Raw genomic sequence first — 16,778 nt, forward strand, 5'->3', positions numbered from 1 at the left:
CGACACAGGTGTTAGTTATAGGTGGCCGCACCCAGCACAGCAAGACAGTGCTGGTTGTGGCCGCCTCCAATATAATAAACCTTAAGTGTTTGTCAATATTTACCAGTCTAATTTAAATGCTAGCCTAGTCTTGCCTTGTTTAAATTACACCCATGACTAATATTTATTGTGGTCACTGTAGAACAGATGGGAACAGGCACAACAAGTTACAGTGAAGTGGTATGTAGTTTAATTGTGCAAAATCATGCTGGTCTCTTCAATAAGTAAACTTTTTTTTTTTTTTTTTTTTTTTGACATTTTCAAAATTCAAACAGCAGCATTGACCACAAGCTTGACATGCTTTACAGGTCATGTCTGTTCTAAAATGCATTTAAAGTGGTTCAACAAGTCAGGATGTCAACTCAGTCACAGCAACTTCACAACATCAATGTCTGGAAGGGATCATGAAAAATACTCTTTATACAGCATTCAAATGTTGATAAGATCTCCACCTTGACTGGTGGTAAACATTCACAAATGATTTCAGCATGATCTTTATGGCACTGAGACAAAACCCCAACAAATAATGTGATACAGCACATTACCACAAATACTCTGTTCAGTGAAAATACAAGTAGAGAACATTCACAAACCAAATTAAATACATTAATATTCCTTGTGTCATTGATGCAGCATTGATGATGTCACTAGCGTCACAGGTGGAGGATGTACAGCAGATTGAAGTACACTGACACAACATGATCCCTGCTGTCCAACACTGACAAATACCATCACGTTGTCCACTTTGAAGCCAATGAACTGCCTCGCTTTGTTATGCAGACGAGTGACAACTAAAGGAAAAGTTACAGCTCCTTGGCATAGACTCTCAAAGTCTCTGGATCCTGTATGAAAAACGGTATTTCTTAAATTTCTCCGCTAATTTCTTCAAGTTTTTCCTTTAATGTGTCACTAATCTGTGCTTGTTAAAAGGTTAAGTCTTGTGATATTCTATGTTTTCATCATTCTGTTCCGATAAAATAAACTAAAATCTGTTATTGCTCATGATGTTGCACTGGGTGACATGTTCGCGTATTATGGTGAACATTAGGTGGGCACTGCAGTTTATTTTGAGTTAATAGTGCATACACTGTCATGCTGCAAGCCGCAACAACCAGATCTTAGGAGTGAAGCCAATGTGGACGTGATTTAAACCTGTAATCTTTCTAATGGCCAGCAGGGGGCGACTCCATCAGTCGTAAAAAGAAGTCAGATTGTATAGAAGTCCATAAGAAAATAAGCCTACTTCTCACTTGATTTATTACCTCAGTAGAAATATATTGTTTTATGTGTTCATGTGTTATATATATGGTTTCAGGTCTTAAATAAAGCATGATAGCTTTGTAAATGATCATCCCATTTAGAATAAAATAGACATTAAAGCAGGATATACTTTAGGGTGGGGTGCATTGTGTGTTACAACTGTGACTCTGTTGGTGTTTTCAGTTCATCAGAGTTAATTGTTACATTTGGTCGCTTATTTATCACTTATCAGTGTTCCGTTGTAGTGAAGTACAATCTTAAGAAGTTGGCCGTTCCTTTTGAATTACTAGGGCTAGCTGGTAACTTAGTGTCTGCCTCGGCCGACTTCACCCTCCTGTCCAAATATGGTCCCCAAGGTGTTGATAGCCACAATGCTAAACTTGTGGCTTTAAAACAGCCATTATTGGCCAAAAAAAGAGAAAAAAATCTTTTAATTGAGCCGCAAATGCTTTTTCCGAGCCCTATAATGAAGATAAAACAGCCTTAATTGAAGGCTAATTAGCCTACCAACATTACTAATAGGTCACAATGAACAGTTATTAATATGGTTTTGTCAGAATGCGGAGAGGATCCAAGTGCAAATAAAAGGATAGACTCCTGAGAAATATCTTAAGAAAGCTAGCCTGGCGAGGGAAACGCAAAACTAGACTTGAATTTTGCAAAATTTAGAGGTTAATGTGCCGGGCCGTAGACTTTCATGAGCTATGATCTACATTTTAGTTGACTAAAATGTTAAAAGAAAATGTTTTACTGCCGTTTATAAACCACACATTTTTACAATTGAAGAATACAAATTGATTTGGGCCCACACCAATGATAAATTAAGATTAAAATGTAATGAAATTACTGTTATTATTTCATATAATTATTTGGTCACAGCCACAGGGAGCCGCTGTAGATGGCCAGAAGAACCACATGTGGCTCCGGAGCCGCAGGTTGCCTACTACTGGTCTATGTTAAATACTCACTACTGCACCAACACATGTAATCTGAAGCTGAACTTCTTTTTTTAGGCCGGAAAAAAACTGCAGTGCCAAGCTGTTTTAGGAAGTTGATTCACTTGCTTTTGAAAAAAGAAGAAAGTGCTGCATGAGTTTGTGAACACCAAAGGACTTTGGACTCAGACATGCATCAGACAGTGTAGAAAAACGTTACTAATGTATTGGGAAATTAAGTTGTTTTTGGTGTTTCGAAATGTTTGCCAGTTACAAAAACATAGAGTATCACTAGCCTTAAAGGTACACTCCCTGATTATGTTAAAGTTAACATAACATAATCAAGGAGCCTATCTGAAAATAGTGCAATTTCATTACACTTTCATCTGCAGCTCTGTACAATAATTCATTTCTTTTTCAGCCCATACATATCTGCAAGATTTTGTGGCAAAAACAGCAATTTGGTCTCTCAGCTCTTGAGACTAACAGGATAATCTGTTTACGAGCCTGTTTTTCCAGCGTTGCCCCGAAACATTCCACTGTGGTGAACAATACAATACAATATGATGTGACTGCATGAGCAGTTTTCAGAGTGACTGATGGTAACATGCAACAAATTCAGTTTATGTAAGTCTGATATTCGAAAGTACTCGGACGTGTTTTCCAGGCCCCAAATTTCTGAAACTGAGATAGAGGAGGTAGGGTCTCCATCACTCTGACCATTCATAAGTGTTAAGTGTTGATAAAAACTACTTCATTAAATTTGCTATTCCTAAATCACAGCATCTTTAATACTCAGCTCCAGTTTTGTGGAACTGACTGGCACGATATCAGAAGGACTTCCTCCCCTCGTCACGAGTCCTTGGTGTGTGAGATCTGTCTCCACAGCAGAGCTTTCAGGTTGTTCAGAATAAGCGAGTGCTCCATGTTCATCTGTCCAGCGTTCCCCTTGAGAGCCATGCAGGCGTACAGCTGCCTCTCCAGCTCCTCGCTCAGCCCTGACGGCGCCCCACGCAGGAGGTAGTCCTTCAGTGTGCTGCACGCCTTTGCCAAGTTTGGCTGAACCGGCTCCTCCCTGCAGCGTTTCTCTGCCACGTCACACGACGTCTGGCAGTCCACCCCGTACACACAGTCAGCATCCGTCTCGCACTTCTGCACCCGCATGGTGCGCCTGAACTCGTCCTCGGGCACCACGGCTCGGGTGTTAGTCAGACGGAGCTCGTGGCGGTCGGTGTAACCAAAGTGCGCCGCGGCGAGATCACAGATCAGAAAGCTGCCGTAGGTGCCGTGGAAGATGTCCTCCACCAGCTCCAGGAGACCCATGGAGATTTTAGCTTTGCGAGGCCACGAGGGGGTGAACCACTGGTCCATGGTGCGCTGCACACCGCTGGGCACCCAGGAGACAAACGGCCAGGGCAGAGACAAACCATACAGGGGCCCGTAGGGGACCCGCTCCGTCATGTACAGGTCCCCGCAGTAGCCGAGGAGGCGAGGAGTGTGTCCGCGGTCCTGGAGCAGCAGGCCCAGCAGCACCTCCAAAAACAAAACACAAATCTGTCTCAACAAAGAGCTTTTCCACACTGAGACATCCAATACAAAAACAACCACATATGGTGTGCCACAGATAACAGTTTGGTACTAAGCGGCTTGTTATTATACCTCATCCATCTGCAGGAGGGCCCATGTAGAGCGGGCTTCTGGCAGTGACACCCGTCCATCTTTGTTGCCATCAGCCACAGAGAGGATCTGGCTGACAAGGCTGGCGAGGTTAGCCTGCTCTCCCAGCTTGGACTGATGGAAAGAGAGGGACAGAGAGTTGAAGAAGGCATTTTGTGTCCACAAAATTAAATTTGATCAAGAATTGTTTTGTCAAATAAGTGAAAATTCTCAGTCTATTCATCTCACTTTTTATTTCTCCACAGTGAGAGTCAAACCCACAGACTGACCAACAAGGTATTCAGTCAAACTGAACTGAACTGATATCAAACATGTATGGACAACATCAACAACTGCAGTATTTTCTCAAAAACTTTCCTCAACTTTAAGCTTCTCTGCTCTCATTTAAAAAAAATGAAATATAAAAAATGCAGCGTTTCTTCGACAACTTCCAGACACGATATCCTGACGCCTATAGATTCCTTGGATCTTCTAGTTTCATATGATACCAGTATCTCCAGTATGTTCCTAAAAGTGAGCTCGCTATGGCCTCAGAAAATAAAATAAAAAATGGCGAAAAATACTGTCGTTCAATAAACGCTAAATATCGATACTTGGCGGTCATGAATCGATATAATATTGCCACCCAACATATCGTGATAGTATGCTGTACCAATTTTCCCCCTGACCTCCCCCTCACAGACTAAAATAACTGGTTCAATATGAACCTTTTTTTTTTTTTAAATTCACTTTTTATTGAGGAATTTTTTAAACATTTTATACAGAACAAAGAACAGGAACAGTTGGGGTGGGGGGTACCTATATCACACAGCATCCTCATTTACTCCTAGCATCATTATTTGCAGCAGTCGTTGTTAGTTAAACGTAAGTTAAACTACAGTTTGACATAAAGTCAGAACTTGTAGGCTTAACATATTCTGTCCATTTTGACCAAGTTTTGTAAAATAAGTCCATTTGCAATTTTAATATGAACCTTTTTAACCCAGTCCGGTAACACTTTACTTGAAGGTATCTTCATAATAGTGACATGATACTGTCATAACTGTGACATGACACCGTCATAAATGTGTCATAAACATTATGTCAATGTCATAAACGTTTATGACTGCTGTCATTAAGTGTCATTCGGTTTTTGTCATGACAAGTTGACATTCCTTGGGTTGTCTTGATTATGACAACTTGACTTTAATCAAAGTGACATTACCACAAAATGTCTTTGTCATGGCAACTTGACATAAACAAAATATGTTTCTATATTTGTGTTTATGGCAAGTTGGCATAATGATTATTATAATCCAACATCCCAAAAACCCAGTTGTCAGTTTATACTTCATGATATGTTAATGACAAATCAAAATGTTACCACTTTACTTGAGGTCAGAGAATATCTTCATTCCACTGTCATAATGGTGTCATGACAGTCAGTTTTGGGTATCCTGTCAGTATCCTGTCAAACATCTATGACCAAGTGCTAGAATTGGTCTGTAACCTTGCACATCTAATTATAATAATCATTATGTCAACTTGCCATAAACACAAATATAGAAACATATTTTGTTTATGTCAAGTTGCCATGACAAAGACATTTTGTGGTAATGTCACTTTGATTAAAGTCAAGTTGTCACAATAAGGACATCCCAAACAAATTTAATGTCAAGTTGTCATGACAAAGATATTTTGTGGTAATGTCACTTTGATTAAAGTCAAGTTGTCATAATCAAGACAACCCAAGGAATGTCAACTTGTCATGACAAAAACCGAATGACACTTAATGACAGCAGTCATAAACGTTTATGACATTGACATAATGTTTATGACACGTTTATGACGGTGTCATGTCACAGTTATGACAGTATCATGTCACTATTATGACGATACCTTCAAGTAAAGTGTTACCCAAAGGGCTTTACCTTGAGGTGATTAAAGACCATCTCTTTGAACTTCTCCACCGACGTGCCTCTGGTGGGCTTGTCGAACACGGGGGCTTCCCTCCGTGGCTCCGGCTCCTCGCCCAGCTCGTAGTGCACCACCTCCCCCAGCTTACAGCGGATCGTCCCATCGTGGTCTCCCCAGCTTCCTGTGTACACCTGGCAAACACAATGCCAAATAAACAGTAAACAGGCTGAACACTCAGAGAAGTAGAGTAAGAATGTTAACAGACAGTAAAATATGTCTCCTACCTGGTTATTTGGCAGCGTGGACAGACACCTGCTCATGTAGAGCGTTTCTTTATCACACAGACTGCTGCAGGCAGAGCCGTCGATGATTCCCTTCCTGTATTTATCACACTGGGAGACAGACGGAAAAGGTGTGATTTAATCTTACATCCATCCATTATATTAGTTGTCCATGTCTGATAATCAGAAAGCAGCAATATATGATTATTCTTTATATTGTATTATCTTTATATTATTTTTCTAGATCTTAAGCCATTTGTGTTCCCTGGGCTCGCCTACTTACAAATCTGAAGAAAACGTTCAAACTATTTGGCTGTAAAGAAAGTTTTTCTTATCATACTATAGACAGTCTATAGGTGAGATCAAAGATATGCATGCACATGTGTAAAAATATATATATTTCATTTTTTATTTCATAACATTTATTAATCACAATAAGGGCTGTTCTCCACAAAAGAAATTCTAAGCCATATAACGCTCATACAATTTTGTCAACTAATCGACTGGTTGATTTAAAGGTGCAGTGTGTGACCCATCAATGGGCTGGTGTATCATGATGTAGCATCATGGTATACCAACCCAAATCACCACACCCTCAGACAGGAATTCTGTCTGATGCCCTCAGGGGGCGTTACCGTGTCCTCCCAAGGAAGACAAACAGATACGCATATTAATTTATTCCCTTGGCCATCGGGCTCCTAAATGCTGCTGACAGTTAAATGAACACAGTCCAGTCATTGTAAACCCGAGAGCCTTAACGGCTATATTTATTCATTATTTATTTCCATCTTTTCTTTCTTGCTGCTAGCTGCAGGTTTCCATGCCAATCTGTGGTACTGACAGAGTGGATGTTGTATGTGTTGGAATTGTGTTATTGTTGTATTATATGTCTATGTGACTAGAGGCTGCAAACTGAATTGCCCTGCAGGGACAAATAAAGTTGTTTGAATTGAAATCGTCAGTATTTGACAAACTCGGAATGAGATTCAGAAATCAAATATCTTTCTCCAGGATCACACTGCACCTTCAATCGACAGATCTGCAAAACTAAGTTTCTTCACGAAATACCATTAAATCTTAAAAAATGACTTACAGACTAAAAAAATCTTCTTTAACTAACACCAATATGAACAATAAGTTGACTTATCCTTTATGAAGGGGCAGCCCTAAAAACAATGTTAGTGTTGATTCGCCTTATACAACATTAGGAAAATCAGACGCTACCTGACCGAGCAATCAACAACCAACTTCCAAACTCCATCTAATCTGCTGACTCCTTATCAATCTTTAGGAAGAGACTGAAGAACAGACTCTTTACTGAACACTTTCACACCTGCAACCTTTACTAACTAAAGAGCCATTGTTGGACAAAAAAAGAGAAACAATGCGGGAACGGAGCCGCAAACCTTATTTTGAGCCTCACAATGAAAAGATGTAACAGCCTACTCAGTCTAAATTATAATACTATATGTAATAATGAGCATTTATTAATATGATTTTGTCAGAATGCAGCGAGGAGCCAGGTGCAAATGAGAGACTGCACACCAAAGAAATATCTCAGGAGATTTGGAATCGAAAGCTAGTCTAGCTAGAGAAACTCAAAACCAGACTTAAAGTTGGCAAAATGTAGATGTTAAGGTGCCGGGCTGCCGATGTTTTAACACCGTTTATAGGGAAAATAGAAATAACTGTTCATGTTGTATGATTTTTTTGTCACAGCCACAGGGAGCCACTGCAGATGGCCTAAAGAGCCACATGACTGCACTGACTGGTCACGCGACATAAAAGAACTTACGTCTTAATGAACTCAAACTTTACCCACGGCACTGACTCTTGTTAAATTTCTTGACTTTATCTTTGCTTGTGTTGTATTAACTCCCAATTGTACGTCTCTTTGGATAAAAAGGTCTGTTAAATGACATTGTAGAATTTGACCAAATTCTTAAAAATCCTGACTTTGACTTTTCATTTAGTGTGTTTTTTTTCTTGTGATCTAATTGCCCAAAGTATGTCCATACCAGATTTTGAGCCTTTAGACCAATCACAAAAAATGTTATATGCTAAATATAGTATTTGGGCACAAATGGATGAAACAAAGAACACAAACTATTTTCACCTGGTTTAAGTTGCCACACAGAAGCCAAATTAAATCTTGAGGCTGACTTGTGCAATTTTTAACCAACAAACACTCCTTAATAATTGATGTGATGAAACCTCAAGACTTGTTGTGCCTCCTGCAGTGGTTATTGCAAAACATAAGGTTGATTAGGAAATGTATTTAAAAATAACACCAATGCTGTTACTCACAATGGCGTTCTTGCACTCGTGTCCTCTGCACAGCTCTGTGTAGGCGGAGTATTGCACATAGAGCACCCAGCTCCCCACCAGCACAGTCAGCCATGTCAGGAACAGGTACTTCACCCGCACAAAGGAGATCCGAGCCTATGGAGGGGGAGCAGAAACAGACATTTTAAGATTGATCCAAAGCCGGAAAATATAGCTGGCTTACTGTCAGAAAGAGATTAGTCTCATAATATTCATAAAATGTTCACCCGACTCGTGAAAATGTTCATGTCAGTTTTTCTGTGTCCATGTGCTCAGACTGAGCCGCGCTGACAGTATTAACTTGTTTTCAGGCACATTACGCCCGAAAGGGATGTCGATCCGAGCCAGACATTTGCACTCCCTAATCAAACCTGATCACATAATGGGTTACCATGGTGACAGCATGGGGTGTCCCATGACAAGGCCCCGGCTGGCTGTTTGTCGCCATGTGCAACAATAGCTCATTAAGCTGGAAAATGGTTTAGGAGGTGCGGATCCAGTTGTCCCAGAGTCACATGCCATTCTGATTATGGCTGTTAAAATAAGCAAAATAAATCAGATTTCGGCCCGTGTCACAGGATGCACACATCACATGTCCCACAATGCCTCTGCGGACAGAGGTGCTGTTGTTGCTGTCACATTGTGTACGCAAATGCACTGTGACAATGATATAAGCACAGAACTCTTCTCTCCGAAAGAAGAAAACTGTAAAGGTGACAATAAAAAAACACAGACATTTACACAAGATTTAGAGGCAAGACAACACAACTGAAAAGAACAAAAATACACATTAAATTATGTATTCTCTTTACTTTTGTTTTCAAATGAACTTAAAAGACATTAATGATAAGAAAATGCCAAAAAATGAAAAGTGAAAAGTTGGTAAAGTGAAATTGCTACATTTGATTTTGAACAAGGGCTACAAATTCCAATGTTGCATTTACTTCGTAAAATACATCGAAAAAACAAAAATCAAAATGTTTATTTGCAAATATAGATATTTTCTCTCTTTTTTTATTTCATATCCTAAATCATGTTTTTTGTGCAAGCCAGCATATACAGTCATGGAAAAAACCATCAAAACCACCCAAAAAAAAAGACCATTGTTTTCTTCAATTTCTTGTTCATTTTAATGCCTGGTACAACTAAAGGTACATTTGTTTGGATAATGATAACAACACAAATAACTTATCAGAGTTTAATTTAAGACCTGATATCTAGCCATTTTCCATGGTTGGTTATTTTCCATGGAAAATAACCAATATCATTATCAAGAAAACCATGGAAAGTGTCTAGATATCAGCTCTTAAATTAAACTCTTATGATCTATTTTTGTTGTTATCATTATATTTGTCCAAACAAAAGTACCTTTAGTTGTACCTGGCATTAAATTAACGAGAAAGCAAGGAGAAAACAAGGGTGGTCTAATAATTTTTCCATGACTGTATATAAAGTTGAACTGAGTTGTTTTGATAGGATCTCTCTTCTTTTTAAATTTTCATAAATCATGTTTTTTTAATTGTGCACTTAAAGGAATATCAATAAAACAGATGTTGGTTTATTCATTTTATGAATGGCTTTTATCTAATTTTTACAATTTAACTCCTTGTTTGTTTAAATTGGCATCAATATCCCTTCGATGCTCATTGTAGCAGTTAGTGACTGCTGCATTGCGAGCAAGTAAAGAAGAAGAAAAAAAAAAAGGAAAGTAAGTTGTTGGAAGGCGCAGTGGAGCATTGTGGAAAAGAATTTAGGTCAGGTTTGCTGTCAGACACAGTATGTGACTTTTACTGAAACAAAACTGCAGTGAGTTTTCCCTCCAAGGACTGTAACTGCACTTGGGAGGATAAAGTGATTTTGATTCTCACTCTGATCGCATGGCAGGAACAGCTTATGTTGTGTATATTTTGGCAGCGTGCTGTTCCTCTCAATTCAGCTCCGCCACAGTTTCTAAACCCCGACAAAATATGCACCCATAGAGGCTGCGACCAAGAAAAATACTTTTTTTTTTTCTTCTAATCTTTGATGTGATTACTGCACTTGGTAAACAGCTCTGGCCTGTACAGAAGATCTGTTTTCCTGTTTTGTGTCCATACAAACTGCAGCACACATTAAAACATCAGAGCCAGATTCACATCCACACACTAATTACTGCCATAAACTCTTAAGGTTAAGGCAGAGTACTTCTTTGTGGGCTTTGAGCTTACACCTAACAAGGTCCTGGGCTTTTTCGTGGAAGTTGTCCCCACAAAATATGCCACACAGACTTCAAACAAAGGCACAGGGAGGATACAGGAAAACCAGAATCTTCCTGCCTCCCATTCCCTTTGGTGCTATCACCAAGTAGTCCGCTGGCAGAGCTTTAACAGCAGCTTCGTGTTAGAGCTTTTTTTTTTTTTAAACGCTCTGTGTCTTGAAGCGATGAACAAACAGATAGTAGGCCTCCAGGGAGGGAACAGGAGTTATCAGGGGAGTACAAATCAACTACATACCACTATCAGATCATTTTGTATGCATGTGGGTGCTGTAAATAGAAAATGTACGTATGTGCGTGAAGCACATGGACAATATGATGGGAAAAAAGTCATGTGTGCACATTGTTTGTGCCTCTGTATGCCTGTGTGAACACATGATAAAGCCCATGAGTTAAAGAAGTGAAACCGGAGCAACAAAGAGCTGTATCCTTCACTGACTCCCCGTGGTCAGATACACTGTCTCCTCTTCATGGAACCCAATATGTCGTGTAAGATAACATTAGATAAACTTAATTGATCCCGCTCAGGGGATTGACGTGTCAAAACAACAGATGAATACTATGCATACTACAAGGCAGGATATAGAGGTATGATATACAATGTACTGGAGTAACAATACTGTAAAACTACAATGTAAATGTAAAATGATGCAGAAGTTGAATTAGGGCTGGGTGATTTATTTTTAAAACGTGATTTGGAATTAGACCATATCACATATATCGATATAGTTCAATTTTTCTTTCTTTTATATATAAATGCTGCCCTTACTAGGGTTTGTCATATTTAGTTATTTTGTAATGTTCATTATTCTTTTCTCATAGAAATATATTTATTTCAGAAAAAGATTGGCCTATTTTATTTCATAGGCTATTTTTATTTAAGATATTTTTTTTATGTAAATGTGCACTTTATGAAGCTTTGATTTAAAAAAAAAAAAAAAGATACTCCTGTTGTTATACAGTATTTATGTTCACTTAAATAAACAGTTTCAATAAAACTACTTGTGATATGTCATATTTGGCTTTGACTTTGACTGAACATTTGCTCTCACGTTGTGATAAAAATATCAGGATATATCGTATATCAATATTCAGCCTAAATATATCGGGATATGACTTTTGTTCCATATTGCCCAGCCCAAAGTTGAACTGAGTAAGAAACGTTAAGTAAATATCAAAAGGAAAACAAATATACTTGAAGATCAGCGGAATAATGTAAAATATAAAAGCCTTTTACACTTAAATGAAAAGGCAAAATGTCATTAAAAGGGACAGTTTGGACATATTGAAGTGGGGCTGTATAATATACTTGTCCATAGTGTGTAGTGGTTGAAGCCCAGAAGACCTTGGTTTTACACGTGTAGAAACGATAACAAAATCTTTATTCCACAGTTCTGCTCTTACAACAGTGTTAAATGTTGATTTCCCCTTTCAATAACTATAACTGCGGTATGGAAACCATGTAGCTCGCTCCCTTCGCGAGCCTCAACTATTGGAACTTACTTCAAAGCCATTGGCCCAAAAACACAACAAACAAAAAACAAACCTTTTCTCTTAAAGTTACAGTAACCTGCCTTACTGCCCATAACAAAGGTTACAAAAATAACATATTTATACAAATATTATTCTTATATGAACATGAATTACATCTAATTATGTTTATGTGACTGATCTTAATCTGAACTTAACATAAAACAGACTGAAATTGTTCCTATTTATTAACTTATACTTCTGTAAATGTAACTTGGCCCCCACACAGTGTATTACCTATTTTATACAGTCTATGTGTATTACCTACACTAGATGGTGGTCAACACGCCACAAGTTTAGAGAAGCAGTCAGGAATACTGGAACAGAATCTAAACGATGTGCTGCTGTGGACAGGGGCAGCAGCAAAACGTTGCTGTTTGTAGTAATTGTAGTAATATATGTAATATAAGTTTAAGTGTACACTATATTTAGTATACTTTACCTTGCTGTCAGACAGCCCTTTCTTACAGGGAAATTAAGGGACAGGGCACTCTTATATCCATCTATGTTCTCTTCAAAGCCACCAGACTCCTTTGACAAAAAACTAATTTTACCTGACAGAATACAGAAGTTGCTTTCAACTGCTGCCTCAATCGGTTTGTTTATTTGTGTTACTGTGTGACTTTGGGGAATCTGAACTAAGCCTTTAAAACACCAAAGTCACACAATAAAACAAACAAAGCCTCTGATTGAGGCAGTAGGCCAACGACTCCTGTGTTCTGTGAGGTAAAATTACTGTTTTTTTTAAAATGGAGTCTGGTGGCTTTGAAGACTGCTTAATGGCTTCAGTTCCTTGTTGGAAATGGCTGTCTGACAGCAAGGTAAAGCAGGATAAATAATGTAAATATAGCTTGCAATTAAACAGATGATGATTTTTTTAGGTGGGCCTTTTTAAGCGCGACCACCATCTACTGTAGGTTACACACTGACTACAGTGCGTCATACTACCCAACTATCCAAAGTTAATGTGGCAGCAGATAGTGTAACATACTGATGATAATGGAAGCTGGATTTGAATAGTTGAGGCAGGAAGACTGACACAGTTAAGTTCAAATGCGACGTCCACATATCATAGAACAAAGCCTGTAGTCTGAACTGTAGGGTTACTTACCAGCTGTCAACAGCTTAGATTCAGTTACCGCGCGTTAACCCTCATGAAGTATTGACTTCTTATAGTCTGGTTAGTACAGGAGGGACAAAAGACCTGCAGTATCACACCTTCATATACTGTGCTGTTGTGAATGATTATTGATATGGAGTGATAGTTTCATCATCATAGCACTTCCTCTATGGAGTGTCAATGGGTCACTACCCCAGCAGATCACTGCATGGAAGAAGAAATAACATTTTGACAGACTTTTTCTGATGTACGTCCCTGAAAACAGGGCAAAGGTTACAACAACTCCAGGTTTGATATCAAAGAAACCCAACAGGAAAGACACAACCATAACGTGTTTTCATGTGGTTTCCTGAACTTGAGTACTTGTTGTGTGATACACGTGAGGGAAACTGGTTTACCGAGATGAATGGATAACTTTACTTCAAGTATAACAAGTTTTCTTGATCCAGATAACTGTGTTGGTTGCTTCTTGGAGCCTAAATGCAAACCAGACACCATGTCCCTGTAAAGGACCTGGATACCCTGCCTCTCTGCCAACACATTTTGGTGTGTCGCCATAAACCCCTGAACAAGACTTCTTTTAGATTTGGTACCAGCCAGAGTTTGGATTATGTTCTTGTGTCTGCCTTTTACCTACCGGTAAATATAAAGGCACTCATTGATTTAAAAGTAACCTCAGTAGGCTTCAAAATGCTAACAAAATGCACAAATCTGCTAAAATACCTTCCCAAACATTGATACTGCCAATCTTCTTCTCCTTACAAACGCTGCACCAAAACAGGAGCAGAAGCAACCCTAATTCTGCAATAAAGTATACAAACACAGAATCTGTGTGGCCAGAAATGTAAGTTTACACAGTGTGATAGTGTGTGTACAGTAGGGATGTTGCATTGGGGCTATTTGAACAAGTAGAAGGATGAATTGGGACTAATCTTGTTAAATTAACCAGCCCATGAGACTACAAGAAGCACTGGCACTGCCATCATGTCTCATCCTCTGAACTTGACTGTAGTCCATGCACTGAAGTCTGCAGATACAGTCTGTACTGTACGCTGTAATGTAGCAATATGTTTACTCTTCCCTACAGCAAATGCAACCCTGTATTCGCTTCCCCTTTCATAAGCTCCTTACTGTAGTTGCTGGCAGCAAACCACTAGTGAGAAGGTTCAACCTTATTATCCTACCAAAAGGATTACTGCTGCTCTGGCACTATTGGATCTAATGAAAAGAACTGTTTGCTGTGAATGAATGTCTGGGCATCTTTTCAGTCAAATGTGAGGAGAAAAAAAAAGTTGAGATGAAATGATCCAAACAGAGATCCCTCCCCGGCCTGGGTAATAAGTCCTGGCATGGATTACCCATTTCTCCTCACATGTACACTCTCTCAGCGGTAGGCCTGCTCTGCAATAACCATTCTGGATCAGCAGAAAGACTGTCAACTGAATCTTTTATCAGCGGTCACATTCCTCAGGTATGTTCAGACAGCCCATGATGCCCATCAGAGCAGCCTGAGGAGGTGCTGCCAGCTGTCAGGCTGATGTGACACCACGTCGACCCCATTATACACAGTTCACAGCCAATTCAACCACATCCCGCTGCATACGACTGTGTATTTACATAGCAATTGTCGAACAGTGATTTTACCTGAAAGTAGAAAGACTTTTTCACCCAGGCCCGTGGAAACAGACCCTTCGCCATCACAAAAATAGATCATCTCTCAATACGTGGACCTGGCTGTGGGAGATCATCCACGAGAGAGAGCGTCCTCCTCATAAAACGGCTCGTCTCGCCTACAGAGCAGACAGAGATGACTGCATGTGATCTGATGTGAGCTCCGTTATGATCCACAGCCCTGGACTGTCGTTTTGTCTTGTCAGTGTGAGTCGATCTGATATTGCACTTTGCCTGTGCCTCTGCTCTTTGCAGCAGCTGCTGGTTTTCAAGCAAAGCAACATACCTCAAGCTGGAGGGGGAAAAAAACGTAGGATCACGGCGCAGGCGCAACTTGTCCGTCTACAAATAAAACGTTTTTAAGTTTTCAGGTTGTCAAGAAAACCGACGACATGCGTGTCAGCGGGGAATCACCATGGCGCTGCTATCAACGAGTCATTATGAGTTATCGTGTGGTGGCTGTTAAAACTCTGAAGCCATGACCGGATCAAGCTTGCAAGCGTGAGTGTATCTAACTTCCGTTATACCTTTCACAATTAAAGCTTTAAATAGTACTTCCGGTCATAACATCCAAAATAAAATATGTCTGGTCGTTAATTATTATTGCTGGTCAATGTTTGTTTTTAATTTCATCCACACTTTATCTTTGTGTGACTTGTTTTACAATGTACTGTGTATATCCTTTACGTATATACATGCAGTCATGGAAACAATTATTAGACCACCCTTGTTTTCTGCAATTTCTTGTTCATTTTAATGCCTGGTACAACTAAAGGTACATTTGTTTGGACATAATGATAACAACAAACATAGCTCATAAGAGTTTAATTTAAGAGCTGATATCTAAACATTTTCCATGGTTTTCTTGATGATGACTTTGGCTATTGTCAAGAAAACCATGGGAAATGTCTAAATATCTAGATAGATATAGGTCATATACAGTACAGTTATTCTGAAAAATGGATAAATTGACTGACACTGATTCTATTTTGACTGTTAAAGATGAGGAGGAGCATGCCGGAGCCAATGGACCTCAGAGATGGAAACCACAGCTGGTCCCTCAATCACAACCACCAAGAAAACCATGGAGAAAAAATATATATATATAATGTCTTTTTTCAGTTACAAATGAATATTTGAATAAGTCAACATCTTAAATAAATATATTCCTTGTTTAATCAAAATAAATATTGTGAATACAGAATTTTCCATATAAAATATGGAAATGTCCATATAAAATAAAAAAAAGTTCAACATAAGGGCCACATTTAAATCTTAAAAAATAAGTACGAGATTATAGTCGTAAATATTGAATTAATTACGAGAATTAAAAAAACACTTTTTCTAAATGTGGGCCTAGTACTCCGTGTATATAGGCCTATATATAATCTTAAATAAATATTCAATGTTTAATAATTAATAATAAAAATAATTTAATATAGGCATTTATGGTTTAAGTTCCTCCACGTCTTTCACAATAAAAGCCTTATTTTATTAAATGGTAGCCTAACTTCCGGTCATAACATCCCAAAATAAATAAATGACCTGTCAACGTTACATGATGTTGTAGCGCCAGCGAGTGGCTATAAATGTATTAAACACTGTCTAACTGAACTGTGGAATATATTATAACACATTATGTAAAGTTTAATCTGCAATGTGTAATATCTGATCGTTAACTAATAATGTTAGTTTGTATTTTTTATCGATACCTACAGAAGAAATTCCGCAATAAATGCCATGGTTAAGAAAGATCCAAAAAAACAAACAAAAAACTACTACTTTAAGGG

The 16,778-nt window shown here is 38.7% G+C and overlaps 1 protein-coding gene across 1 annotated transcript; it reads right to left on the reverse strand.

The window, feature by feature from the left end:
• Positions 1-206: 206 nt before the first annotated feature.
• dipk1aa (divergent protein kinase domain 1Aa) lies at positions 207-15,482 on the reverse strand. The gene is made up of 6 exons (XM_059345070.1): positions 14,962-15,482; positions 8,396-8,530; positions 6,092-6,199; positions 5,822-5,998; positions 3,894-4,025; positions 207-3,767 (listed from the first exon to the last, which is right to left on the reverse strand). The coding sequence occupies exons 1-6, from the start codon at positions 15,013-15,015 to the stop codon at positions 3,087-3,089; spliced, it is 1,287 nt and encodes a 428-aa protein (XP_059201053.1). The 5' UTR covers positions 15,016-15,482; the 3' UTR covers positions 207-3,086.
• Positions 15,483-16,778: the final 1,296 nt, after the last annotated feature.

The sequence above is a fragment of the Centropristis striata genome, chromosome 11, assembly GCF_030273125.1.
Source record: "Centropristis striata isolate RG_2023a ecotype Rhode Island chromosome 11, C.striata_1.0, whole genome shotgun sequence".
Lineage (NCBI taxonomy): Eukaryota > Metazoa > Chordata > Actinopteri > Perciformes > Serranidae > Centropristis > Centropristis striata.